The 26914-nt window shown below is 48.0% G+C and overlaps 7 protein-coding genes across 7 annotated transcripts; 2 read left to right on the top strand and 5 right to left on the bottom strand.

Moving 5' to 3' along the window:
• Positions 1–576: 576 nt before the first annotated feature.
• sbp1 (Ran-specific GTPase-activating protein) lies at positions 577–1667 on the bottom strand (the record flags this gene model as incomplete). The annotated part of the gene is made up of 5 exons (XM_031148850.1): positions 577–650; positions 706–834; positions 884–1142; positions 1207–1407; positions 1548–1667. Coding segments are annotated over 5 exons (783 nt in total), but the record flags the coding sequence as incomplete, so codon positions are not given.
• Positions 1668–2480: 813 nt separating this feature from the next.
• LHYA1_G003883 (uncharacterized protein) lies at positions 2481–5168 on the bottom strand (the record flags this gene model as incomplete). Its single annotated transcript, XM_031148849.1, has 1 exon — positions 2481–5168. One exon carries the CDS (start codon positions 5166–5168, stop codon positions 2481–2483), a length of 2688 nt encoding a protein of 895 aa, XP_031006396.1.
• Positions 5169–6126: 958 nt separating this feature from the next.
• On the bottom strand, positions 6127–7578 carry POT1 (3-ketoacyl-CoA thiolase, peroxisomal; the record flags this gene model as incomplete). The annotated part of the gene is made up of 4 exons (XM_031148848.1): positions 6127–6925; positions 6998–7359; positions 7419–7516; positions 7569–7578. 4 exons carry the CDS (start codon positions 7576–7578, stop codon positions 6127–6129), a joined length of 1269 nt encoding a protein of 422 aa, XP_031006397.1.
• Positions 7579–9304: 1726 nt separating this feature from the next.
• Positions 9305–11182, bottom strand: glpK1 (Glycerol kinase; the record flags this gene model as incomplete). The annotated part of the gene is made up of 3 exons (XM_031148847.1): positions 9305–9723; positions 9780–10774; positions 10824–11182. 3 exons carry the CDS (start codon positions 11180–11182, stop codon positions 9305–9307), a joined length of 1773 nt encoding a protein of 590 aa, XP_031006394.1.
• Positions 11183–17290: 6108 nt separating this feature from the next.
• On the bottom strand, positions 17291–18720 carry adal (Adenosine deaminase-like protein; the record flags this gene model as incomplete). Its single annotated transcript, XM_031148846.1, has 4 exons — positions 17291–17461; positions 17543–18197; positions 18279–18418; positions 18688–18720. The coding sequence occupies 4 exons, from the start codon at positions 18718–18720 to the stop codon at positions 17291–17293; spliced, it is 999 nt and encodes a 332-aa protein (XP_031006395.1).
• Positions 18721–21314: 2594 nt separating this feature from the next.
• GB-1 (Guanine nucleotide-binding protein subunit beta) lies at positions 21315–22657 on the top strand (the record flags this gene model as incomplete). The annotated part of the gene is made up of 5 exons (XM_031148845.1): positions 21315–21432; positions 21534–22252; positions 22304–22393; positions 22453–22572; positions 22637–22657. 5 exons carry the CDS (start codon positions 21315–21317, stop codon positions 22655–22657), a joined length of 1068 nt encoding a protein of 355 aa, XP_031006411.1.
• Positions 22658–25220: 2563 nt separating this feature from the next.
• On the top strand, positions 25221–26155 carry PDCL (Phosducin-like protein; the record flags this gene model as incomplete). The annotated part of the gene is made up of 2 exons (XM_031148844.1): positions 25221–25829; positions 25907–26155. 2 exons carry the CDS (start codon positions 25221–25223, stop codon positions 26153–26155), a joined length of 858 nt encoding a protein of 285 aa, XP_031006434.1.
• Between the last annotated feature and the right edge of the window lie 759 nt (positions 26156–26914).

Here is a 26914-nt window from a genome sequence, read left to right as displayed (position 1 = left end):
AGAGGTATGCTACTAATAAAATAGTAATAGGTTATTAGAGTTGACGTTAAGGTTGACTTGAGTTGATAAGATGAAGTGGAGAGAAGACGCGAAAAGGGTTCAAAAGGGTTTCAAAAGAGCGAAGGGAGTCACTAGAATTCACTTCAGGGTGAGAAATATGTTCCAAGCTGCACAATCACAACCAAGATTGGGGGTCAAAGAAGGACTGCTATTTAGTCTAACTACATTTTCATTGCACTCTGGCCATGGTTTTATACCCAGCAACGTAAGATAGCCGAGTCTGAGCTGATCTTAGGAGCATCCATCCAATCCACCACCATCATCAAATCTATGATTGTACTCCACGTCATCTGGGGTGTGCAAAGACCAAGACCGCCAGATTTGTCAAGGCCTCTCAAAATCAGGAGAATGCTGTTTACAAGAGGGGATGTCTGCTTTCTTCATGAAAAGCATGGACATCGTATAGGGGGAATGGTATTTGTTCGTGCTAAAGGAGTTCGTGACTGTCGTGACTGAGTTGGGGAATAAGGGCTTATGCTTGTGCTGAATCGAAACCAAAATATGTAAATAGGTCCATTACGACTTGTCGGAGAAGAGGATCTCGTTTTCCTGTTGGGCCTTGAGGAAAGCTTCCTTGAAAAGGTTTGCATCTATGTCACATATCAGTTGCGGCAAACACAGGTAGGAGAGGCAAGGAAAACTCACTCTCGGAGTTGGCAAATCGAATGGCAAGAGTCTGAGCCTCTGGTTCCCCCTCACTAACATCAGCAGCGGCGTTCCAAACCCAACTCCTGTCGGATCCGACGTTGGGAGAGAGCTTCATCTCAGGGACGACTGTTGAGCCATTAGCATTACCCCCAACCTCTCAACATCCAATACGTACCATAGTGGTTGGCGCAGACCTTCAAAGTCTTATCTCTTCGCATAACCAATCTAGTCTTCCCGTTCTCCTTGTGCTTCAACAACCTAACGTCACCAGTTCCACGCTCCTTCCACTCATTGCTGTCCTTGACAAACTTAAACAGCTTGGCGCGCATCTTGAAAACCTGCTCCTCGAGCTCCTCGTTAGTCTTGACATCGACTTTCTCGGTAAGGCGGATAACGGGCTCGAAGTGCACGTCTTCTGACTCTGGTGCTTCCTCCTGTACGTTCCATGTCAGTATTTGCCCTCCCAAGTTTTCCAGGTATTGGTGAATGTAAACGTACCTCAGGGTTCTCCTCAGCAGCCTTCGCCTTCTGAGCCTTTGCGCTCCCAGAGTTGTCACCACGGTCTTCCTCCTCATCAACCTTATCCTTCTTCGCGCCGCCTCCAAACATAGAGAAGACATTATCAGCGACGCCGGAAGCAGCGTTGGTTGCGGCGGATGCAGCAGTGGATGCAGCACTGGTTGCCTGTTCGGTCAAAGTCTGTCGAGTATCACATTAGTATCGTATCAGCACCTCGAAGAGGGGTAGAAGTGGGGTAAAAGTCTTGATATCCCATCTTAACGAACACCCGCAAACGCCTAAAAGGGCAAAAAGGGCAAAAAGGGCAAAACGGGACGTACCGCAGCTGGAGCATCCTTCTTCTCAGCACTCTCGCCCTCAGTAGGGTTAGTAGCAAGCTCTGTCTCCTTCTCGAGCGTGGGCTCTGAACTAGCTGTGACGTCCGCCATTGTTGGATTTATCTATGCAAGTAACACTGTATGTATTCGTGTGTATTCGGGAAAGAGCGCAGGATCGATGGCCGCCGTAAGATAGAGTAGATCGGTATCGTGTGACGTGGTCAAATGCAAAGTGTTGATGGGGATCAAAACAAAAACAGTCTGTGGACGCTTGCGGGTCGTCGCTTAAGCCTGGTTAGGTGCTAGCGCGTGCCTATAGACGACCCCCCTCCCCTATTCGTACTGCTTGAAATGAATATTTCCCACAAAACATGCGCTTCAAATTTTTTAGGTGACCAATATGGAGACTCGTAGTTCATTATTTTTACACTTTGCAGTTTTTAGAGTCATTTCCCTGATTATGGCTTCCCTTTCTTTTCTTGAGGATCAATCCCATCGCTGTTCCATAATGGTTTCAATGGGGGGGGTTTCATAGGAGCGAGTTTCCTCAGAGACTTAGATCGTGTGAGGCTCCGCATTCGAAAATTATATCTTTACTGTAAATTTCTTACAGAGGGTAGAAAAATGTATCTTACTCCACTCGAAGCCATCACTTAACGCCTATTACATGAAAAGGGTATGTTGCAATACCTAAGAGAACTATAATACCCCCTTACACCATCAATCAGTGCATGCCCTGCTGCCCTTAACCTAGTATTTCCCTTGGATATCATTCTCTCGTCGACACATTATCTGCCCTGAGAGTCCACCAGCCCTCGCGGGGTGTAACGCATATCCCATACCCGCTCAATCATCTCAACTCGCAAACTCCAAAACCAAGATAGCGAAATCCCAAACCCAACGATCAAAAACAGATAGCATGTATGCACACCCAACTCAAGTAGGCTTCTTGCCCCCTTTGTTCGCTTTCTTCGCTGCCCTGGCGGCCTTCCTTGCGAGCATTTCAGCGTCCTTCTCCGCCCACTTGTCAGTCCTCTTCTTCTTTTGCTCAGCTCTCGTACTCTTGCACAACTTCGCTGTGTTAGACTCCGCATCTTGGGAATGGAGAGCTTCAAAAGCAGCCTTGGCGTATTCCTTGTACTCTTCCTCCTTGCCTTGCATCTTCAACCACATGAGCTTCGCTTGGACTTGAGCTTTGAAGATGCCATCCTTGAGAGGATCTTGCATGTGGTTGAGGCCATTCAATTGCTTGAGAACCATGGCTTCTACATCAGAAATCTGGATTCCGATTTCCTTCGACAAGATGGCGCTGCGCTTGGCAGCTTCAAGAGACCAACGCTTGGCCATATCAGTCATTCCCTCACCAGCTGCAGAAGCTTGCTCCATAGCCAATCTCCTAGCTTCTTCCATGATCGACCAAGCCGACTGTGACTGAGTTCGTGCTTCTTCAGTCATTTCATCAAATGAAGAACGCAAGTTCCCGAAGATAGCAGGATCCACCAGATGCATCTCCTCTGGAAAGACCGACCACATCTTGTCCATTAGGGCTTGCCACGTTTGAGATGCAAAGGTCCCAAAATCAACCTGAAAAGTCTCATTGACTCTTGGTTTTCGAGTCGTAATAATTGAAATATTGAGAAGACCATAAGCCTCTTTCTGCGGCAGCAGTAACACAATTCCTTCATCAGAGCTGTAGGCGCGTTCAGTATCGACGGTTTCGTTACCTCTGGTGATATTAACAGACATGGCTTCCTTGGTTAGCCAACTGAGCTTGGTAGCAGAAGGAATGCGAATCAAAATTTCCCTATCACCGAGAATCTCCGCAGAGCATGGAGATTTCTTGGATGTATTAGGCTGACTATGGACTTCGTGGGCCGTTTTTCCAAGTTCCATCGACGGAACTAATGAAAGGCTGTTCGGTCCTGAAGCTTGAGCATGCGTGACAGTAATCGTGCGAGTACTCGTAGAAGCTCCCGCCGTTTGCGAGGTAATGCTTTGGACAAGGGATGGATGGGCTACTGGTACCGTGGATGAAATGGGGATTGTCGACATAACCTTGCTGTTTATGGAGATTGCAGGTTTCGAAGAGAAGCGATAACTTGGTATACCAGTGAGAACTGCTGTGAATACACTGATGAGAAGCAGCCCAACTGGTAGAAGCGCTCTCCACTCAGCACCGTTCCGGTTACGGATGAAGCTAACACTATCGCTGATACTATAAGATGTCTTCTCCACGTCAGGAGGATTAGATGACTGGATTTCGACCTTTTTAGGGCCGGCAACCATTGTTTCTGTCTCTGCAGGAGGCTCATGGAGACCGGTGAGATAGGCAAGGTTCCTATTCATCTGCCTAGCATCAATGTTCAAAAAGGACGCGAGATCGATAGGGAGTCGTTGATGAATTATGGTACCCCTACCATTTGAGGCTCGAGACTCTAAACACATATGGATCGAGTGTTGATCCAGTGACATCAGTTGACTGCGGTCAAATAACTGTCTGTGTGATATAGTAATTGATGGCACACTGTGACGACCCATGAATTTTCTAGTAACCGATCTGGTTCGTTTGACATCGACATCGTCACTATCTGAACAGTAGAAGACAGCAATATGTGGTAATTCCCAGGGCGGCTCGACAATGAATCCAGATTCATCGGGGACTGAATGGTGGGAGACGTTATCGTCCAATGTCAACTTCAAAACATCAGGCTTCTGAGGATCATCCTCAAACTTCAATGTCGAAGCATATGTGCAGTCTTCCACATTAATCTGGTAGCCAGACGAGTGCATGAGCTCGATCTCTGGAGTCCGCTCGGAGCCAAAAGCCGATACCGGAACGACATTGTAAAGCTGAGAAGAAGACTGACGCAGCTTTTTGACTCCTTCCACAGAAGCTGTGACAGAACTTGCCAGCTTATGGATAATATCTTGTTTTGCCGAATGGCTCCCTACGTATAGAATTCGAAGAGGGTCTCTGGTAGAAAGTCCTTGCTTGGTCATGGTTTGGCGAATAGTAACGACCAACCGTTGAGGTGGATTAGACAGTTTCAAGGCCTCAACAATCCTAGCAGTGTGCTCCTCCTGGAAGTCTGCGACTGTATGTTTGACGGAAACATTCTCAGCACCAAGGCTGAAAGGTTCTTCAAATTCGATGGATTGCGTAAGGGGTGTGTCATGTTCCTCGAGTAGGACAGCCGAGTTTCGTCCTATCGTAGGGGTATCAAAGGGCTCGGCAGCTTCGTCGAGACCTGGGAAGGTTGGGATCGGAGCTCCCTCCGAGTTATCTTCATCCCCACTATCCTCCCCACTTCGTTCTGTATCTGCGAGGCTGGCGACGTCGTCTTCTGGACGACCGAAGTCGGTCGAGGCAATAGATTCAGTAGCATTATCGTCACGACTCTCGGTATCGGTGTCAATAAACTCGTAGGTCGACTCGCCGAGAATGCTGCCATCTTCACTGCGAGCAGACATTTTGGAGGCGGCGATACTCTCAACCCAGTTGCTTACTCTTTCGTCTGCGGCTGGAGCGGGGAACCGCAGTTGACTTGAGGACGATGTAGTTTCGGGAGTGGGTGTCTTTGGGTTTGGATCGGGAGAAGAGGGTATCTCGCTGGGCGATTCCATAGTGGAGTTAGCTTTGAGATATCATGTCATGGTATGTTATGGAGACGACGACGGCCTGGTGTTGCAACCAAGGGTGCAGTATAGCAGGCAGAACTCAGAAGCGAAAGTGAATGGATGATAGATGCGGAAGGAGAAGTAGGAGCAGAGGTAGCAGTAGAAGAAACGTGGAACTGTACAGTACGAAGGTGGATTCAAGTACGAGTAGATGTTATTTCGTCAAGGTTCCGTAGGTTGCTCTTGCCTAAGTGTCTGGCCCTTGTTGCCTGTTTCTATGGGATGGGACCGTTGTAAGTGGTTCGCAGACCGGGCGTTACCGTCAAGACCGCGGGATAGTGTGTCAGGAGTCAAATGCAGGTCTACTAGCGTTGGAATGAATAAGGACGAGAGGAGGACCACACGGAGTTCATTTACAAACAGATAGAGAAGCCACGATAGTACGAAGGTAGATAGTAGTGAGGGCATTCGTGGAGTGTGGTTCAAGGTAGATGCGTGGAGGGGTAGTGGATTGGCACTAGCGCTCTCGTTCGATAAGGCTATCAATGTCATGTGGAGGCGAGGGACTGGGAGTCATCGAGTGATACCACCACATACTAATACTAATAATACTACCTTCCTACGTATCTACGGCTTCCTAGAGATTCTACAAATATCCATTTGCTGCATGTTGCCAAAGGAAATGTATATTCCTCCTTATTCCACGCCACGTGGAACACCACAGATCAGTCCTCCTTGCATGCTTACCTTATCGTGAGCTCCACAGTGACAGGGTTACAACAATAAGCGCAACGCTGGACAGGGGGCTACGATCTTAGGCGGCGTTAGGCACTAAGAGCAGTCACGAGCACGCAGGCTATCCCCCTATTTCTACCGAGGCATGGGTGCATCTCCTTTCCAAATGTATTGTATGCCAATCTATGTATTCATACACTCCATCTCAATTTATCATCTAATATTGTCTCTATTCAGCTACCCAAACCGCAGCCATCCCCATTCCCGTCCCAATGCACATACTTGTAACTCCAACCTTTTCTCCTCTCCTCTTCAACTCATAAAGCAACGTAGAAACCTGTCTAGCACCGGTACATCCCAACGGATGTCCAAACGCAATCGCACCACCTTTGGGATTGACTTTGTTCATATCTAGCCCCAACTCATTCGCACACCAAACACACTGACTAGCAAATGCCTCGTTGATCTCAAAGATATCAACATCGTCCTTGCTAATACCAGCCTTCTCAAAGACCTTAGGAATAGCTGCCCAAGGTCCAATACCCATGAGCAGAGGTGCGACACCTGCTACTGATGCAGCGACATATTTACCAAGAATCTTTTGGCCGAGACGCTCAGCAGTAGAGCGCTTCATGAGCAGAACTGCTGCCGCACCATCTGATATTTGAGATGCGTTTCCAGCGTGGATAGAGCCGTCTTTGGCGAAGGCAGGCTTGATCTTGGCGAGACTTTCAGCGGTGATGCCATCTCGGACACCGTCATCTTTAGCTACTGTGATTTCCTTTGTTTCTCCGGTCTTGGGATCCTCCCATTTGACCTTAAGAGGAGCGATTTCCTCATCAAAGAGACCGGCTGCTTGTGCCTTGACTGCCTTTTGATATGAGGATGCTGCAAATGCATCTTGAAGTGTGCGGGGAACATTGCGGTCCTTGGCCATCTTTTCTGAGAGCAGGCCCATGGAAACTTTGCAGTTCTTGGATTCGGGGTGGGAGTCGAGGAGTTCGGAGAATTCAGTGACAGCACCGGGTCTATAATAACTCCTGTTAGCTTTTAAACTTATTACAAAAGCCACCACAATATTCCTCGTGGTAAAGACTTACCCATATTGCAAACTCATACTCTCCACACCAGCGCCAACACCAATTTCAATCATGCCAGTCGAAATCGCATTCGCAATATCAACACAAGCCTGCAATCCAGACGAACACTGTCTATTCAAACTCCTGACTGCCGCAGAAACGGGAAACCCAGCCGCAAGTGCAGCAGCACGGAACTCAGTCGCCCCGCCACCAGGAGGCAACACCGAGCCCACCGCAATATCCTCCACCAGTCCCGGATCAATATTCGAGCGCTCGATGAGGGACTTGAGGGCCCCAACAAGCATATCCGCCGCAGGCGTGTCTTTGAAACCTCCCTTTCCACCTTTCGTAAATGCGGTACGCAAGCATGCCGTCACGACGATCTGGTTCCAACTTGTCAGCTATTTTCTGGTGGTTAGTATTTTATAGGGGGAATGCCTACATCGTCTGGGTTCTTCTGAAGGATCTTCGCCCGAGCATCTCCTCCTGAAGGCGCAGAGCCCGCGATGTGTCCGGAGACTTGCGTCAGTCTGTTCTGTGCTATGTTCCATTCCGGTCAGCCTTGTCCTCCCGCCGTAAAACATGCACATACCTTGAGACATATTCAGCAAAAGTATCTAAAAAAGATAATTCTCAAATTCGTACTGTTGTAGAGAGAAGAAGTTAAGAATAGTGAACAAGAGAAAGAGGGATTCAAGTCTGGTTTTGAGAGCCCGAGGACAAGTTAAAACACCGAGAGGAAGGGTGGGGAGAAATGAACCGAGGCACGAATTTCATTGGTCGAGGCGAGGAATGCCGTAATGAAGAGCTTCACATGCAAAATCCGGGGTAAGGCATCACAAGCAGATGAAAAGTAATCGAGAAAATAATTTGTGTGAGATTTACATGTGGTTCCTGAGTACGACTGTTTGAAACGTCATATGTGATTTTCCAACGGCCTGTTCATGCAGCTTTGGAACTTAAAATTTCATGTGATAGCCAATCATTGTTTTTCGACCTTGGCTTTGAATTAAGTCAAGTTTAGAATCTTAGATTTATCATACTTTGTCAAAAGCTTCATCATTAAGTATGTTATCAGGCGACAGGTCTCAATCTTTTGGATTCACCTGGTGACCCAAGATGAAACCTCCAACTAGGTCTACCGTCTACCGCCTATCTTGCTCTTACTTATATTCACCAACAGGATAACAATTCCACTCCTTGATATTTTCACCAATTCAGCAACTCTCAAGAGTACAGTAATCCAATCGCCCACTCCCCAGACGGCATATCCCCACACGCCCTCCTCGCCATAAGAATCCCCAGCTACAACAAATCCCGCGCCACAGACCGCGTGTGCCCGGCTTGCATGCGATGGATGGTACCGTGTTGGTGAGCAAGGAGGAAAGAATGCATCCGCCTGCAGTTAGTTTCCAAAAATTTCTGGATACGCCAGTGTTAGTAAGGCGCGAGATATCAGGGGATGTGGGGGAAGAGCATTGAGCAAGCTGTAAATTCATAAACCTCCGTCCCAGAATTCTGTGACTAGTGGTTTACTGACCATGTTATATTAATAGCTTTCCGGGCATTGTACAGGAAAGAAATCTGCTACATAGCTATCTATGGAAGAGGGTATTGATGAGCTATTCGGCAAAGACGCTGATCATATCTCCGAGTCCGATGTGTCAGATCTGAACGGGCCAGTCATCCATGGCAGGAACCAGTGTACGAAAGACGAACGCGGGGGAAGAGGCGCGGGGGTTCAAATCTTGTCTATGTTAATGCTACGTAGGTACAGTAGCTATAGGGCTGGACCTCCTGACCAGACCAGACCCCCATACTAGCCTTGAGCATACTTCGTACAGGTACCGAATCCAACTCATCCCACATCCTCCCCCACGTTTGCGGGGATTTTGGGGCTGAGTTGTACTCGTACAGTACGGCATATCCTTTAATATGTCAAACTCGTCGGATTTCGGTGCCACGGCAATCCTCTTAGTTTCATCCCCCTCTTGGCCAGGGACGGGATCCTCAAACAGAAAAGAAGGAAAGCAATTTAAAACTGAATCTGAGTAGGATGCATGTGTATGTGTCCTTAGTAGTCATCTGACTAGAGAAGCTACACGTAAGATACTTCGTCTTGAACCCAAACAGGGATCAAGGGTAGAACTCTACCTCGTAAATGCAAAGCCCCAGTTATTGAAAAGTCGACAGTACCTGAATCCAAACATTGTCAAAAAAGCTGCATTAAATTCTACTATAGGTTACATATAAACATAAATCACAACCATCAATCATCGCTATTCCCAAAAACACCTCGCTCAGATGTTACGCACACATGGGTATATCCTACTCATCGGAATCAAGCACCCACCCCTTGCACATTTCCACAGCCTGTGTCCATTTCTTAAACATACGCTCACTCTTCTTCTTATCAATCTTTGACTCGAAGATGGTCCTATCTTCCTTGTTCATTTCCATCAGTTCATCAAATTCTTGCCAGATACCCACAGCGAACCCTGCCGCGATGGCTGCTCCGAGGGCTGTGCTTTCTCGCATGACTGGCCTGTTGACAGGGATGCCAATGATATCTGCTTGCGTTTGCATGCATAGATCAGAGTTGGACATTCCTCCATCTACTGCGAGACCTTCTAGCTTGTGTCCCGAATCCTTCTCCATGGCGTCCAAGATGGCTTTGGTTTGATAACAGGTGGCTTCAAGAGTGGCGCGGGCGATATGGCCACGCTGTGTATGGGCAGTAATTCCAACTGTAGAGCGGTTAGATACGGTTACAAAAGGGTGTAGAATGTAGAGGCAAACTTACATAGTGTTCCCTTGGCATCATCAATCCAATAAGGAGCAAACAAGCCGCTAAACGCAGTGACAAAAACTACACCACCATTGTCCGGGACGGTCTCCGCCAATTCAGTAATTTTACTCGAATGCTTGATGAAACCCATGTTGTTCATCAAGAACTTAACACCAGATCCAGCAACTGCGACACTACCTTCCAGAGCATAGGTTGGTTTCCCATTAGCCCCAAAATCGTATGCAACGGTTGCCAGAAGGCCGTATTGGGAGATGACGGGTTTATGTCCAACATTGTACAACATGAAACATCCGGTTCCGTATGTGTTTTTGGCATGTCCTGGCTTAAATCCGCATTGACCAACCAAAGCTGCTGACTGATCCCCGAGACAACCTGTAATCTTGTGGCCTTTCAAAAGACCGTACGCAAGAGCTCCAAAAGCGTCTATATGTGAGGAAGGAACGATTTTTGGAAGCTTCAATTTGTTCTTGTCGATTCCGAAGAAGCTTAACAGCTTGTCGTCGTACTGACAGGTGTGGAGATTCATAAACATAGTACGAGAAGCGTTCGTAGTGTCTGTAACGTGCACATTGGCTGCTTTTCCACCGTTCAGCTTGTAAATCAACCAGGTATCAATCGTCCCAAAGGCAATTCTGCTCTCATCGTAGGCGTTCTTAATAGCTTCAACATTCCTGTAGAGCCAGTAGAACTTAACGCTAGATGGATAGGTTGACAGTGGCAGCCCACAAATATCTTGTAACTCGTCAGCACCAGGCTTCTGCTTGAGCTCTCGAACAATCGCATTAGTGCGAGTATCTGGCCAGACAACTGCGTTGTAAAGTGGCTCGCCCGTATTTATATCCCAGCAGACTGTCGTTTCTCGCTGCGTTGTGATACCGATGGCCTTGATCTGCACCTTGTTGTAACCTTTGTCTATGAACTGCCTAGTCGCATGCTCGATGCATTGTTCCACAGAGGAGAGTAATTCGGCAGGATCGTGTTCATGCCACCTACATCATTTAGCAGTGAATAATAGGGCAAACAGCAAAGCGAACTTACCCAGAGTCGGGATAGATATTCTCAAACTCAATTTGGTGACTAGCAACGGGTGTTCCATAGGCATCAAAGATTATGAATCGTGAAGAAGTTGTGCCTTGGTCGATGGTGCCAATAAACTGCTCTTCCTGCAGAGCAGCCTCGGTCTCTGAGATACCGTTGGGCAAGTGCTCCTCATGGTGTATGGTTGCAGGAGCATTGACGTGCTCCTCATGGTGTACGGTTGCAGGATCATTGTCGTGCTCAACATGCTTTCCATTTTCCAGGCCAATCAGCTTGAAAGCTTCGGTGAAAACGTCGTTGAAAGCCTCGTGTTGGCTAAGACCTCTCAGAGGAATACCTTTTATTGGCATGGAATCCATGGTACAGTAGGGTGTCAAGGTAGGAAGGGGTTTGCCGGCTTATTGAAATCATGTAAAGGCTCTGGGACTTGCGTACCAGCTCTACTCTGTATGTGCACGCGTTGCAATTGAATGGGGATGGATTTTGAGACTGGGTTGGCAATGTGGATGGGAATGTTTTTAGGGTGGCAAGAAAGGGAGGGTAGGAGGGAGAGGAAGGAGGTTATGGGTTGCGATGCGTCGGGATGGGATGGGATATGTATGTAGGTAGAATGGGGATGGGGATGGGATATGTAGGTAGGTAGGAATGGGATGGGATAGGATGCTTGAGGTGGGAAAGGGGCGGAGCTCAGTTTTGCCTTGGTACAACAGCGAGCGAGGCAGTCTGATATGACATCGGCGCAAAATATTTAAGAGGGGCGTGTAGATCCAGGGAACGCCGGCTGGCCGGACAAAGGCACAAAGGTAGTAGCCAAAGGCCCAAAACCCCACAATGTCGGTGGTACGTGCTCTGTCCATGTGATGGGTATTTATTTTAATTTATTTATGGATTCCGGAAGAATTACTTCGTAATGTCACAGGGGGGAGGGAGGGGTAGGCGATGTTGAACTTCTCGAGCTGGTCTTTGTCTAGTCTTCTCGAAAACTCCCCTACCCCCCTCTGCAGGTGCAGCTTACTGTGCATAAGAACATCTACTTACTGCAATGCATGCATCCGGAGGTACGTATCTGCATGGCACGGTATCATGGCCTTCTCAACAAGGCCCAGGCCCACATCAACTCCATCGTTCTATCTCTTCTAGCCCAAATTTCTTATTTCGCGAGCCTCAAGTCTAGTGAGTTGCTCGGCATACTTGCCTTTTCTACTGTTTCTGCCCCTGACACACACGCACGACCTCCCGCACACGTACCCTCCTGCAGATTAGCAATAAGCAATAGTTGAAGAGATAGGGATAGAGTCAAAGATGGAGGCCGAGAGATACGGTGAAGAAGGTACAGTAGAGATAGAGAGATAGAGAGATAGAAAAAACACAAGATACTGTACCTCCTACCTACTGTAGGTACCTACCCAAAGCATACCGCTGTTTCAAACTTTCCATCGGCTACTAGACCCATCCCACCCTGCCCTCCAAGGTGATTGGGAAGGGGGAACGGGGTACGGTGAACCAAGCCTAGTCCACAATCTTACTGTACAAAAAAAAAAAATCGAATTGTTTTTCACGATCACGAATGCTGATTATTTTCATACGGAGGTATAGCTCCCTGCCTCGACTGCACTCATCTTCCAAGCTAGACAGGCATTGTTTAGTAAGCCCCACACAAATCCTACTAAACCCTGGAGTCTGCGCTGCCCGTGGCCAAATTCTATTCACCTCATGCCTCTCTTCCCTTTTCGGCTGCCTGTCTCACGGCTATCCGCTTCACCTCCCTTCTGCCCTTCTTAGCAAGTCGCTGATGCCTCACTGCCGCCATCACACCCCGGGCTCCTACGTGAGCGAGCTCTGCGCTCTGACAGCTTCCCTCTCCGCTTTAAGTAGCAACCACTCCTCATATTCGAAGTGACGATCTCCCGCCATATACCCAAGTGGTCTCCATTTAGCTCTCTGCCTTCTTGATATTTGGCACCATGTATTCCATACCCTCCTCGAACGGTCAGGCAAGTCATCCATCAACAGTCTCTTTCTCGTGTTACCGAAAATGGGGTCGATGATGTAGCCGTTTGCTGCAGTTATCTTGTTGGGCTCTGACTCAGACTCTGTCTCGATTTCGTTGTCTACGTCGACCATCTCGTCGTCGTCGTTGCCCTCGGCGTCCTGCTCCTGCTCCTCTCCTTCAATGTCATTCTTGTATAGCTTCTCGTCGTTGTCTTGGGCATCCTCAGGGCCGTGCATACACTCCTCATTCTCACTTGGTCTCTCTAAGACTGTTACCCAATACCGCGTTCTATTGTAGATGATTTCGGCCACAACTGGGTCAAGGATGTGCTGAATGGACGCAAATTGCGGTGGCAGTGGGCCCTCACGAGGAGCGTTCTGAATCCCGTTCCACATCTTTGGTTCTGGAAAGTGTCTGGAAAGTTGAAAACTGGGCTTCTTGTAGTTCTGCTGATTTACTGCCAGACGGCTCTTTTTAAGTGCAAGTCTCCATATGTTGGTGAATGAGGAATTCACGAGGATGTCTTTCAGGCTGTGTTTCGTGACTGTAGTGCACGAACTGTTTGAGATGCGTCACGGTGCTTCGCTGACTTTGTGCAGTATTTCAGCAAGTTATGGGTTGTAACGGAGAAGAGAATAATTGTTTTTTAGAAGCGCATTGTGGGCTTATGAAATATCCAGCTCAGTCGAGATCGCAGTGCTCAAGTTCTGGGACCCTATTTTGGGATTTTCCTATTTGGTTCACATTGTGTTGCAATGATGTGTTTTGCTGCACATCGCTTCATGATAGGAATCTCCGTTCGAGATGGTAATTCTGAAATCCCATCATGCCAGGACAGGCTTGACTATTATACTCCATGCATTTTTATAAACATGACTGGTTTATTTATTGCTGTATCTTGGTAGCTTTAGTCAAAAGTAGTAGAAAGTCTGTCCGAATACAAATGGCGCTAGCTGTTGGTACTGGTACAATGAGGCTCAAAAAGTAAGGGTCCAATATTAGCGCCAATATCTACAATGACTTATCTCTCACTCGGTCACGGCTGAAGTAAATAAGATCATTGTATGGCTTTCTTTCTTGACCTGGGGTGATGTAGCAAAGCTTTGTTCGTGCCGCCGTGGTTTACTAGAAGCTGATAGGGCAACCGTGGGAGAATAATGACAAGCGCAACTTTATAGAAATATGAGTTCAGTACTGGCTCACTGGGAACTTAGCATATTAGATATAGCCATCATTTCTCATGACTTTCAGTTCACATAATCTTGCATCCATGTGCTTCTGCATGGCTCGTTCTCCTTATGCCTCGCAAGCGCAGGCGCACCTAGCATCATACGTACAGCTCACATCAAAATACTAGACCTGGACCTGCTGCAGATCTGCACATGCCGGTCATAGGGCCATGTGCGCTATCGAGCTGGGTTCCGCACGCAAGTTTCAAGACAACTAGAAGTTCCACATCATGCGAATCACAAAATCCATTTTTTACACGCTAGGAGACTTCTATCTTCCCAGTTCCTAGCTAAGGTAAAGCTAAGATAAAAGCTGCTACCAAGTGCTTTGGTAATCAATTTGCGAAATGCAACAAAAGCTTCCTTCCAACTATGACATAATATAGCTTTTTGTGCAGAAAGAGCCAGACTGCGTTTCGAAAGGGTGGTTTGGGAAGCTTCGACCAAAGAATGACGCGAGCAAGTCACGAAATTAAGAAAAAAGTAGGTACAGCGGTTTTCTGATCGCTGCTTCTTCCTACTTGAAATTTTGCGATGTTTAAAGTCTAAGTTAGCAGCTCAAAAAACTAATTTCTACCTTAAAACCGTGAAGCCTAAAACATAGAAAGCATGGATCATTTTTTCTTTCTCAATATTGCCTTAAGCTACTTACTATGCGTAGTCTCTTCTTTAAAAGTTCGTTTTCAAGTTTCTAGCACAAGATTACCAGCTCTTCTCACGCTTTTCATATATTGTTCGCTAGTAGTGATGCGGAATAAAGGTCCTCCTCGAATCACGTTTCTATCGTGAGTCACAATTTTACTCTATAATGAAGATCTAAGTTAGTAAATGCACTTGTGTACATGCTAACTTGCTAGGCTCCAAGTTAGGTACTTGGTTACCTTTGTCCGCGGCCTCAAGTTAGCTGCAAGTTTCCCTTTAAGTCGAAACAAAAGTTCAAGCTACCTAGTCCAGATCAGAATAGTAACCAAAGTTTCTCAGGCAATATCATAATAAGGTCTATACGAAGCAGCCCTCCCCACGGTTCTCACTTTCCTCCTTCCCATTTACATGAATATTTCCTGAAGACTGCCTTCGACATACCGCAAACAACCAACTTTTCAAGAAATCAACTTGCACTAAAACCTCAACACACCGGTTCAAATCTTTACACCAGCTCGTCAAAATGTTTCTCAAAGGGCTTGTTAGTTTACTGGCTGTGCAAAGCAGTCTTGGTATACATCCAGTCGCTGCCCTCAAAATCACCATCAAGCGAACGGCATCGCAAGCAATCCCGCTTACAACGGACGTCAGCACCCATAGTGCTAGTGTTAGTAATGGGTTGCAGCTTACGGGTGGTGACTTTCACTTGAATGCCTCAGCAACAGTGGGACAATTTACCGGTCCTTCTCTGTCTCGCCGAGACGATGTCGGCGATGAGCCTGGTGATCAGGTCTCTGATCTTCCAGGTACAATAGAGGGTCAAGGAGAGACTCCCCGGCCTACAGACGAAAGTGGAACTACGGGTCCAGACATAAGCCCTGATAACCCTCCAACAAACCCGCCACCCTCTGGACCAACTATCATCATGGTAGATAGCACGAGCTCGATAAAAACACTACTAGATTCGATCACCAAGAAGACAGGCTGACCGTGAAGATGGCGAACGACTTTGTATTCTCCGCTGGCATTCAAGCTACCGTACCGCCACTTAGCGAAGCGATGCGAATTTCAAAAGGAATCCCTGACGCCATCAGTCTTACGAGAGGCCTGGTAGCAGGTCTAGCTTCAGCTCCGATGACATTTTCCGGGATCCGCAACGCCTTGCCTGCCGATATCAATGAACTGGCGGGCATTGCAGCATCCGAGAAAATTCTCAAGGCCATAGGTCTTGATATGAAGGCATGGGAGCTTGTGGACATAGGTAACCGAGCTGCGAATGCACTCCATGGAGCTTCGAACACGGCTATAATGACGGTAGACGAAAGGGCTCAAGCATGCATCTTGGGAGCTTCTCTCGCCGGAGCCTTGGGCCGAAAGTCAGCTGCTAAACTTCTTGAAAAGGGCGGAGTTGAAGCTTCGAAATCTTATGCAGACGGACTCAAGGATTGGATCAAAAAAGCGAATGCTGCTGCGAAGGCATCATCCGAGCTTATTGCCGCGACAGGGACGGCTGCTACCGTTCTCGGCCCTTTGCTGTATATAATCTTTGGGATTTTAAACCGCAAAGGTTCCACGACTGTTACCGTCAGCGCCACTGCAGGTGCATCTACGGAGTCGACTGCAACTGAGCAGTTTATCTCCCCGTCGCTCCAAACGACCACTTCTGTCGAGGAAACAGAGACAGTGGATGCTACAAGTAAGTCGTGTTTATTATATTCTATCAACTCTAGTGGAATATTGTTCCCAAATCTCAAGATTGTGCTGACTGTAATTAGCTACATCGACTGAAGCACGAGAAACCACAGCATCATCTACCAGCGTTGTTGCTTCTTCATCGGCATATTCCACGGGCTCCACAACAGCAGAAATAAAAACCACATCGACGATATTCGCATCTTCATCTACCTCGACGGCTCCATCTTCTACGCAGACAGCTGTTCAAACGTCAACCCCAACCCTTCAGCCAACCATGGTCTCGAGCAGCAACACCACTTTCACCATATCCCAGCCAACATGGAACAATACCAACATCTGGACTAGCGCTCTTCTCACACCATCGACACTGCTGACCGTATATTACGACACTGTCTAATTCTTGCTCCCCTCGAGTGGCGGCTCGGTCATCCCAATAATGTAACGAAGTACCTTACGCGTTCTGGCGCTGGCCCGAAGAGGGTGGGTTTGGGAATGTTGAAGGTGTGGATGAATAGAGGGAGGTGGGATGGAAGTCTAATTCCAACAGTGTTTACGACCGTTTTGAGAAAAGAGCAAGCCTTGCCGTGAACAGAAAAAGCGGCACTAATTTATAATGTGCCATGTGGCGTGGGACATTAAAAGGCGATAAGAACAAATGCCACTTTGTGTGTCCGGCAAACCCAAGGGTTTATAGTTGACGGTCTCTTTGCGGAAAATGATGTAGTGGTTAATAAGAGATTGCGAAAGCATCGGTGTTTAGGGGCGTGAATACACATTTTTGCCTCCTGTGTCGAGACTGGGAAATCAAGAAATTGAAATAGTAAACAATAGAAAAGCCCACTTGAGCCTTGACTGTACCAATGAAAAGAATGTGTGAGGTTGAGACTACGTCGTCTATTTGTGAGCTCCTACTTCCATATCATCTCTCTTAACCTCTGTTTATCCTCCTCACTTCCAAAAATAGTGTCAATTGCACCTCTGGCGAGCGTGCATATCTCCTCCCTATCTAACCCGAAATGCTCAGCGATGAGTGCATACTCGTTACTGAGACTGCTGCCAAAAACACCGACATCATCCGTCTACCGATATATGAATTAGCCCAATCCTCAATCCCCAACTCCAAAGCATGAGGTAAATAGAAAACCACCCATGATACATACACTCAGAATAATCGGACACCCCGTCCCCCTCCACCACCCAAAATGATGATCCCCATACGAGCCCGTAATCATCTTCGCATGCACATTACAGCTCAAACACAACTCCAGCCCTAACCCCCTCTTTATAATCTCCGCCTTCACATCACCCGGAACGTTAATCACGTGTCCTATCCTATCCGGTTTGAAACCAAGCAGCGTCCAGAGCTCGGCCGGTGTGGACGATTGCGGGGCTTCGGCGAAATGCAGCGTTATTTTCAAGCCGCTCTCGCGTGCTCTCGCAAAGGCGGGCGCGAATATGGATATGTCGCCGACGGCGGGGTCGCCGCAGAGATCGACTCCTACTGTGCTGTGTGCGAGGGCCAGGTCTACGACTTGCATTGCGGTGTCGGCGTCGTTGCGGCGGTCGATGGAGAGGATGAGGTTTGCTTTCATGCTGTGGGAGGTGGTGTTGAAGGCAGAGATGCAGGTTAGTATTGTGTGGACGTAGATGTCTTTTGATATGTTTGCGGAGGGGATTGCGCGCGGGGTGGTGCGGAGTTCGAGGTAGACGACGCCGTCGGCCTCGAAGTCTTTGAGGACTGCGTTTGTGGTGTAGATGAGGGATGAGAGGTCATTGCAGAGGGCGTAGATGTACTTGGAGAAGAGGGGGAAGAAGCTGGGAGGGGTGAGATTTGGGGAAGAAAGGGGGGTTTGAGGTGGGAAGAGCTGAAAGGATGCGATAATTGACGGGACTTACGTCTCTAAGTTATAATCGAATTTTCCCACGGGCATTTCCTCTAATGGATCTCTCAAGTCTGTCTCTCCTCGCTTCTTCTTCTCAACCCAGACATCGTGCAGGCACTCGCGACTGATGCTTCCGCTGAGATGAGCATGTAGCTGATATCATAAAATTTAGCCTTGTTTCTATTGTGTATTCTACCACTACCAGCGCATATCCCAGCGTTCGCGAAAACTACTGCCAGGTATGAGAATATAATAATCAAAAACAAGTGAGAAGGACACCGAAATTATCCTCGACAACATCTCTAACTGGAATACCAGTGAATGTAGCTCCGGTATAATACTTGCCAAACAAAAAAACAACAACGAGAGATTACATCTATTTGATCGCTGACGACAAAAGTGGACATGGAATACAGTCTCACCTCGATTTTGGGCAAAGCTTTGAAATCCATCATTTAACGATTCATGAGATAAATAAGCTTTGCAATCTAGATTGCTGAGGTTATCGAATTTTTAGCGGGCACTATCGAAAGAACTAAATCTCCCGATCTCGTGCGTGCCGTAGTAATGATAGTGAGTGAGGCTTGAAACGGAAAGGAGAAGTTGAAGGGACTGGACTGGTGAAAGTGCTGAGTTGTGAGGGATGGATGATTCGCGCTAGATCTTGCCAAAAGGATACTGGTACAAAGATATCGGTAGGACTACCGAGAAGCCTTTAGGGCTTGGCTTGGAAAAACAAGGTACGAAGTACTCGAATTATAATGTCCGCGCTTAGGTACGGAGTATATGTGAGCTCGGTATGCCGTGTGTGTGAGGCGTCGTCGGTTGCTGCAGATAATGCGATTCGGCCCACTGTGGACCCGATTCAGTTCAATAATGGGGGGTGTTCATCCCTTCTCAACGCTACTGCCGTATAAATATTGCGGACGGTTCGTAATGTACTGTTTGCAGGTATTTACTGTATTTATTATATAGAGTATTACAGTAGTTGCCGCGTACGAGTACACCCTCACGAGTAAAGCGAGTTAGCCCTGGTGATTTCCGCAAAGGTTGCTTGGTGCTTGTGTTGGATTCCTGGGGTCTGTCTGTCTGTTTTGCTGTTCTAGTAATGCTGTCAGTCTTCGGAGAGTTGAATGTGGCTGCCCGGGTGGGTGTGGGAACAATGCCGGAGAGATCTCCTATTTGAAATTAAATAAATACCTCGGAGGCTGTATTTTATATCCCATTTCAAATCAAATCAAATCCAAGTAAACCGACGGCGTATCCCTATACATACCGTCTGACGGGTACGAAGAAGTAAAGAGGGACAAGAAGGGAAGAAATGGAAATCCGGTAGAAACCTTCTAATCAAGATCTCCAGATTCCCAAACAATACGAAAGTGTACCTGTTGATCTCCCATACTGGCAAAGCGATATTCATACATTTTGCCCAAGCAAATTCGCATCCAAGTTCGGTAATTTAGATGATCCCACCCCCAACATTCCGAGCTTGCCTCTGCATGAGAACCGAAATGCGTGCAGGGGAATTATCCGTGCGTGTTCCCCCAACGCCGAATTCTACTCTTTTTGTAATTCTGCATCTGCATCTGCATATGTATCTGGTGGTGTGACCCATTTCTGGGAGCTGTCAGTAGTGGAGGGAGGGGAGGGGATAGGACAGTTATTAATAAATAAACAATTTCCAGGCGCCCCTCCTGCTGCATTTGCTCTGACGACGGTGGGTGGATGGGGGGGACAACTCCTGACCGGCATCTATCAAGATTGCCCTGTACTGTACGTGCGCAATATTTACGAAGTACTCTTCCCGTAGGTAAATTTAGGTACGGAGTATTGAGATCTTTGCGCGCCTTGGGATCAGTGCAGCATCAGGCCAGTGAGCACTGGGCAGCTTGCTTTGGCTCTACGGATGAAATACAGGAGGTATTCCTGTACTCTGGCTAAGGTGGGCTGGTAGCTATGCTGGCAGTTGAAAAGAGTTACAGCTCCAGCTCCAGCTCCAGCTCAGCTAGTAAGCTATATCAGCTACAATACAGCTACTCCCAGTACAAGCATGCTCGTACATTGATCAATCAATTAATCAACCAGTTTCACCTTGTTTATTCTTGATTTCAGCTTTCGGTCATCAGCACCTGCGCAGTATACGGAGGTACTTATACCTCGTGCCTCTCTATGTCCAATGTCCAACCCTTTCTTGGTATAAAGCGGCGAGTCTAGGCATCCATAAATCGATCATTTCCTCGTCGCTGAGTGGTCGCTTTCTCTGCCACATCCGCCTATGATAAATCCACTCCCACTGCCATTTCTAAGCGAACGAGTCGGCTATTGGGTACTGTACTGTACCTACGGAGTTCCATCCATCCCAGTCTCCCAGACCTCGCTCCCTTCTCCTGTCTATCTCCCTCCCCTCCCCTCCTGTCTAACATGCTACGCTAAACCTTTCTCTGCTCTACCTTGCCTGCTCTCGCTCCTCCTACTCCACAAATCAAAACTTGGACCTTCCGCTCCTGAAGAGTAGAACGCCAGACCGAACCAGTCCTCCTGTCCTGTCCTGTACTGTCCTGTCTACCTAGGCTGTCCTGTCCTGCTCCTGACCCTGACTCCCGTAGAGCTTAGCAAGCCCCGACCCGCCCAATCTTGACCAATCCTTGATCCCGCCGTACTGCGCTACAGTCCCGTACGCTACGCTGCGTCTGTCTGTCCTCCCCCAAACCAAACCACTCTGCAATTTATTGAAGGGGTGAAGCTTCAACATCATCCACACCCGCCGCTCACCGAACGAGAGCTCTTCCACTCGCTCATCGACAACAAGCCTGCCTACTTGCTTGCCTGTCTTTCTGCAAAGCAGCTCCGAGTGAAGTTGGTTTGAGTTGACTGCTGGTCCTTCAACGCTGCAGCGAAGAACAACCCGGTCATCCATCCCCTTTCCGTTTGGCCATAGTGCCCCGTCGACGCTCGCCCCTCTAGCCTCATCTTAATTTCCAACGACCTCTCAACCTCTTCCTTACATCAAACCCCAATTGACGCCGGCATCAACTCGATCACCTTCGCCATGTCTAACGATGTCACTCCGGAGGCCATGCAGCAGCGCATTCAGCAGGCGCGCCGCGAAGCAGAGAGCCTGAAGGATAGAATTAAGCGCAAGAAGGATGATTTGGCCGACGGCACGCGTAAGTGACAGACCAGTCGATAACCTTTGCGCGTTCAATTGTTATGTCGACAGCACAGCATGCGGTGCATTTACAAACTTAGGCTAATTATCATGGTGCAGTATCGAGTATTGCGAAAAGTCAACAAGAAGCTCTACCCAGGAACCAGATGATGAGGACAAAGAAGACCTTGAAGGGCCATCTCGCCAAGATCTACGCCATGCATTGGTCCACAGACCGAAGGCATCTGGTATCGGCATCGCAAGACGGAAAATTGATTATCTGGGATGCATACACTACAAACAAAGTCCACGCCATTCCATTACGATCCTCGTGGGTCATGACTTGTGCTTATGCTCCAAGTGGTAACTACGTTGCATGCGGTGGTTTGGACAATATTTGTTCAATTTATAATCTCAACCAACAGCGCGAAGGACCCCAAAAGGTTGCCCGAGAACTGTCAGGTCACTCTGGATACCTTTCGTGCTGTCGGTTCATCAATGACCGATCCATCCTGACTTCCTCCGGTGATATGACTTGTATGAAGTGGGATATTGAGTCTGGCCAGAAGGTCACAGAGTTCGCGGACCATCTAGGTGATGTTATGAGCATAAGCATCAACCCCACAAACCAAAATACCTTTGTGTCTGGAGCTTGCGATGCGTTTGCGAAATTATGGGATATTCGAGCCGGTAAAGCTGTTCAGACCTTCGCTGGTCATGAGTCAGATATCAACGCCATCCAATTCTTCCCTGATGGCCATTCATTCGTCACTGGTTCTGATGACGCTACCTGCCGCCTATTTGACATTCGCGCCGATAGAGAGCTCAACCAATACGGAGTGAGTAAAAAGAAGGATGCTAAGTGTGCCCGAAGGCTAACAATCTAGCAGAACGAGTCGATCCTTTGCGGCATCACATCCGTCGCTACCTCCGTCTCCGGCCGACTCTTGTTTGCCGGTTATGATGACTTCGAGTGCAAGGTAAGACATTGCCTGCTGTATATCCTCTCCGAGTACGGTTCGCTGACTTTCGGGAATAGGTTTGGGATATCACTAGGGGCGAGAAGGTTGGATCGCTGGTTGGCCACGACAACCGTGTTAGCTGTTTGGGGGTCAGCAATGATGGCATGAGTTTGTGCACTGGATCTTGGGATTCATTGGTAAGCACCATTTCTTGGATTTGGAAGACATTCGTTCCCCTTGCTGACTCAATTCTCCTTTTAGCTCAAGGTCTGGGCCATGTAAAATCATGTACATCATCAGATGCCTCGGAGGAGGGCGTTCTTTCCTCGAGCTGTGCAGAGCAGCTCTTAAACTCAGCAAACCTACCAAACCGACTAAATCCACAGATACCCAACCTAATCACCTTACTACAACCTGATGCGCCCCCTTAATATCTGCGACTCGGCGTAGACTGGACGACGTTACGAAACCCACTCCAAAGCCCCGTGTTGCAATCGTTCGATAGCGGACCGTTGATCTGATCCGGACGAGAGGGAGGGGTCTGACAGCGGGTTGCGATATCTGATTCTTTGCTTCATAATTCTTCTTTCCAATACTTCTTGTTTGTATGGGCGGGACAATTGCATTGCTCTTTCCCGTGTCTCTAGCGCGGGGTTGTTGTTTGCGATGATATCCTCCCTACCGAGACATCTTGAGCCGTTCTTCAGATAACCCCTTGGTTCGTTTTCCTTTGCAACATAACAAATATCTTTTCCTTTTTCTATACACTAGTCTCCAAAAGCTCTCTCAATGGCTTGATGGCTTGTCTCGGTGGGGGTGGTCTGAATCGCGTTATCGACCTATTGTCGAAATATTTGTGTTGGTGGATAAATGCGAAGAAGCTACACAAATGTCATTTGGGGTTCTAGGGGGTTGTCGTTTAGGGATACCTAGATGAAGTCGGTGGGGGCATTGAAGCAGCGGAGAGACTGTTCACTCAAGCTTTGTTTCTGCTTCGTCGCCTTCCATTTGATGCTGGCGTCGGTTCCACAATGCTTGTACGATAGTCTGAATGTTTCCTCTTCAATAGATACATTATACAATGACTGGAATACAGGATTCATGTGACCAGGTGGATTGGGATATGAAGAAGACTTGAGAGGCCGAGGTTGGAGATGATGACGGCAGCTTACGTTCCACTTTGGTATACTTGTACTTGTAAGACTTACATATAGGTACGCATTTACCCGGTTGTTCTTGTCGTAAACGCAGTTCGGAAATCTACAGAGGCCCAGAACAGGGTTGTATCATATCATCAAAGCCACATACTCTATTACTCCAGCCGCAGCGGCCCAACAATCTACTATACGTGATACACCTCCTCACTCGAACTTCCATATCCATCATCTGTCGTGTCACGGTCTTACGCTTACGCTTACGCCTCGAATAATATCAAGCAAGACAAGGCAAGGCCAGATTTGGCCAGATTTGGCCAATTCGTTGTACCGATCGGTCGGTACCTATCTGACGGGATTATTGGGGGTATACTGTACCAGATCTCTCGTCCCCTTGTAGGCATATGTCCGTTTAGCAGGCCTAGATGTCCTTGAAATAATGTAATAGGGATAGGGATAGGGATAGGATCAATAGAAGTACGCATGATAGATTTTCCTTCTAGAAGCAATTTCGAAGCATCGGTGATTCGGTGGATGGATAGGGGAGGGGGTATATGCTGGGATTTAGCACTAGGCTGAACGGGGACTCCGGGAACTAAAAGAGAGATAAGTTGCATTGCAGATGAAACGACGCCGCTATGCCGATCCATTTCTATCTGGGACTGAAATAATTAAATGGTGACTCGGTTTTTCATTTCATCCATTCTTTCCAGTGCCGTGAATCGGAGACAAAGAGGCAATATATTTCTAGATTAGGTGCAGGTGACAACAGGGAAAAGAAGGTTGTCTGTCTGCTGCTTTGGGAAGCTTGTGAGAGGCCGGGTAAGGGGCTGAACAGGAAGAGGATTCCTATGCATCTATCTATCTGCTTCAAGCATTCATCATTACTCACCATTTTGATTTCGCATTGAGTGGGTGACTCTTTATTTTGTTTTCACGTGGAAAGACTTCGGCTTGTAGCTGTCAACATACATTTTACAAAAAAAGTCTAAGTGCGCGAACAGAGCATCCTTCACGTCCAAACACCAGCCGGTCTGTTACAGAAGAGACGATCCGCGAGTGAAACTCCGAAAGAACAGAAGATCACCAGCTAAGGAATTAGGACAACGACACTTCTTCCAAGGGGCTTCTATTCCGGGCCAGCCCTAGTCCTTAGTCAAGGCATAATAAAGTACGAAAACGAAATCTGATATGCCGTAAGATTGGATCTGAAACACCACAACGACGTCCTCCTCGCACTCCCCTCCCTCCGCTACTTACGAGTACTACTGCTGAGTCCGAGTCTGCATTTTTATTTAATTTTTTTACGCAAAATCAAGACAACAAACAGCAACAAAGGGGTGCCAGCACATACATACATTCCTCTATACCTCCCCTCCTTCCTACATTCCCGCATTCGGCTTTCCCACTTCCCACCCCACCCACGCAACAGGAGCAGAAGGAATCTGACACGCCGAAAACGAACGCATTTAGCCACATCTTCCACATTATTACCTTTTCATTGCGAGTGCCCACCACCGCGGGACCCGACCTTCCAGAAAGACCTCAGACACGGCACTGCCCCAGGTCAACCCCTCAACCCAGTCGTGCAGCTGCCTATCCTGCTATTCCCTGCTTGCCACGCACCTTCCCACACCTATTAATACAAGACCTCGTGGCTCCCCTGCCGCCCCTCCTTCCCTCCCGTCATTATGTCCAAGACAGCCGCCCAAGAAGAATTCGACACCATCGTCAACAAGGCCTCTGCCTCGGAAAAGTCTCCCTACCACCCTTCTGACGCCAACGATTACGCCAACGATAGAGACACTTCTGATATAGAAGAGCAGGACGAGTATACCCAAAAGAGAATCAACGACACAATGCGCCTCCCCTTCTCCTCCTCGGCCCCCCTAAATCTCCCCCATAGGGACTTCGACTCAGGCCGTACCACGGGCGTCAAGGGCGTCATTGCCGATGCGCGGTCCTACGAAGAGGCTCGCCGCAATGGGGGCAGGAAGGGCAGCAGACTGTCACCCAACAGAAGCATGACACGAACTGCCGAAAAGCGAGCATCTACCATCAGCTTTCTAAATGACGATGGAGAGGGCAGTGATAGCGAGGATGAGGAGTTCCTAGAGCGGTGGAGAGAGCAGAGGAAGCGGGAAATGGAGCGTGAGGGAAACGATATCAGGAATCGGAGAACGTCGCCCAGTGTACGACGGTACGGACGCTTCGATGAGGTTGATGCTCTGGGCTACCTAGATGCCATTGAGAAGGTCACAAGGGATACCGTTGTTGTTGTCTTTGTCTACGATGCTGAAGTATGTCCCACCAACCCCCCCGAACAACTACACATTATATTATGTTACACAGAAACTAACCTCACTTCCTTGTACAGTGCGACGTCTCTGAAATCGTCTCCGCAGCCCTCACGCCACTCGTCTCCCGACACCCCTCAGTCCATTTCGTCCGTGTCCCGTACCAAGACATCGAGTTCGACGCTGCCGGGACCCCCGCTATCCTCGCATACAAGAATCAAGGGGACCTCTTTGCGAACCTGACGTATGTCGTGGATCAGATTCCTGATGACACGGTCTTTGATACCAAGGCTATGGAAACCATCTTACGGAAGAACAGCATCTTTTAAGTTGATGATGAAATGGTGATGGGTCACATGAAAGGTTTACTTGTACTCAGGAGGTCGGAGTTGGGGGGATGGATAGGCTTGCAAGGTGTTGGAAGGGGATTAAAAATATGCCTCTTATTTTATTTTATTTGTATTTGTATCTCATATGTACTAATACCCAGGATCTGCGTCGAGCTAGGGCGTTTTGCTAGAGTGGCGGTTGCTTGCTTGCACATGGATCTAGCGTTTGCGGGATCTGTATATCTCATGCTCATCATTCATACCCCCTTTTTACTGAAGGCAATCAATCTCATTCTGCTTAAACCACTGCTACATCATGGATGTCATCATGGATGGGCCACTGTAGAAGGTGCAATCGGTCAAGGTATTCTATAATGCAGTTGAAGCATATTCATAGTAGCTGTTAATAAATATCAATCGTATAGTCGAGTATGTCTGTATGGCCGTGGAGGCGAGGCAGGATTTTCCCAACCTGCCTCAATACGAGAGTGCCTGTCCTGTCCTGTCCTGTCCTGTCCTGTTCATCATTTACCAATACCGATACCGATACCGATCCCCACCAGCAACTGATGCTATTCGAAGCGACCTGTGCCATGGCCGTGGTGTGACCGCTCGTGCTCATATTCCTGTGTAGGAACCGAAACGCCGGACACCCGACAACTCCAAATCGCCTACCCATCGCTAACAATAAACCTCGAGTAAGAATGTGTCCTGGTACTGTACGTACAGTACCACCTCGCAGAAAATAGCCAACCTAGA

This window comes from Lachnellula hyalina (assembly GCF_007821495.1).
Source record: "Lachnellula hyalina strain CBS 185.66 chromosome Unknown contig00045, whole genome shotgun sequence".
NCBI classification, from domain to species: domain Eukaryota; kingdom Fungi; phylum Ascomycota; class Leotiomycetes; order Helotiales; family Lachnaceae; genus Lachnellula; species Lachnellula hyalina.
The sequence above is the reverse complement of the archived record's forward strand: the minus strand, read 5'-3'. Positions and strand labels throughout refer to the sequence as shown.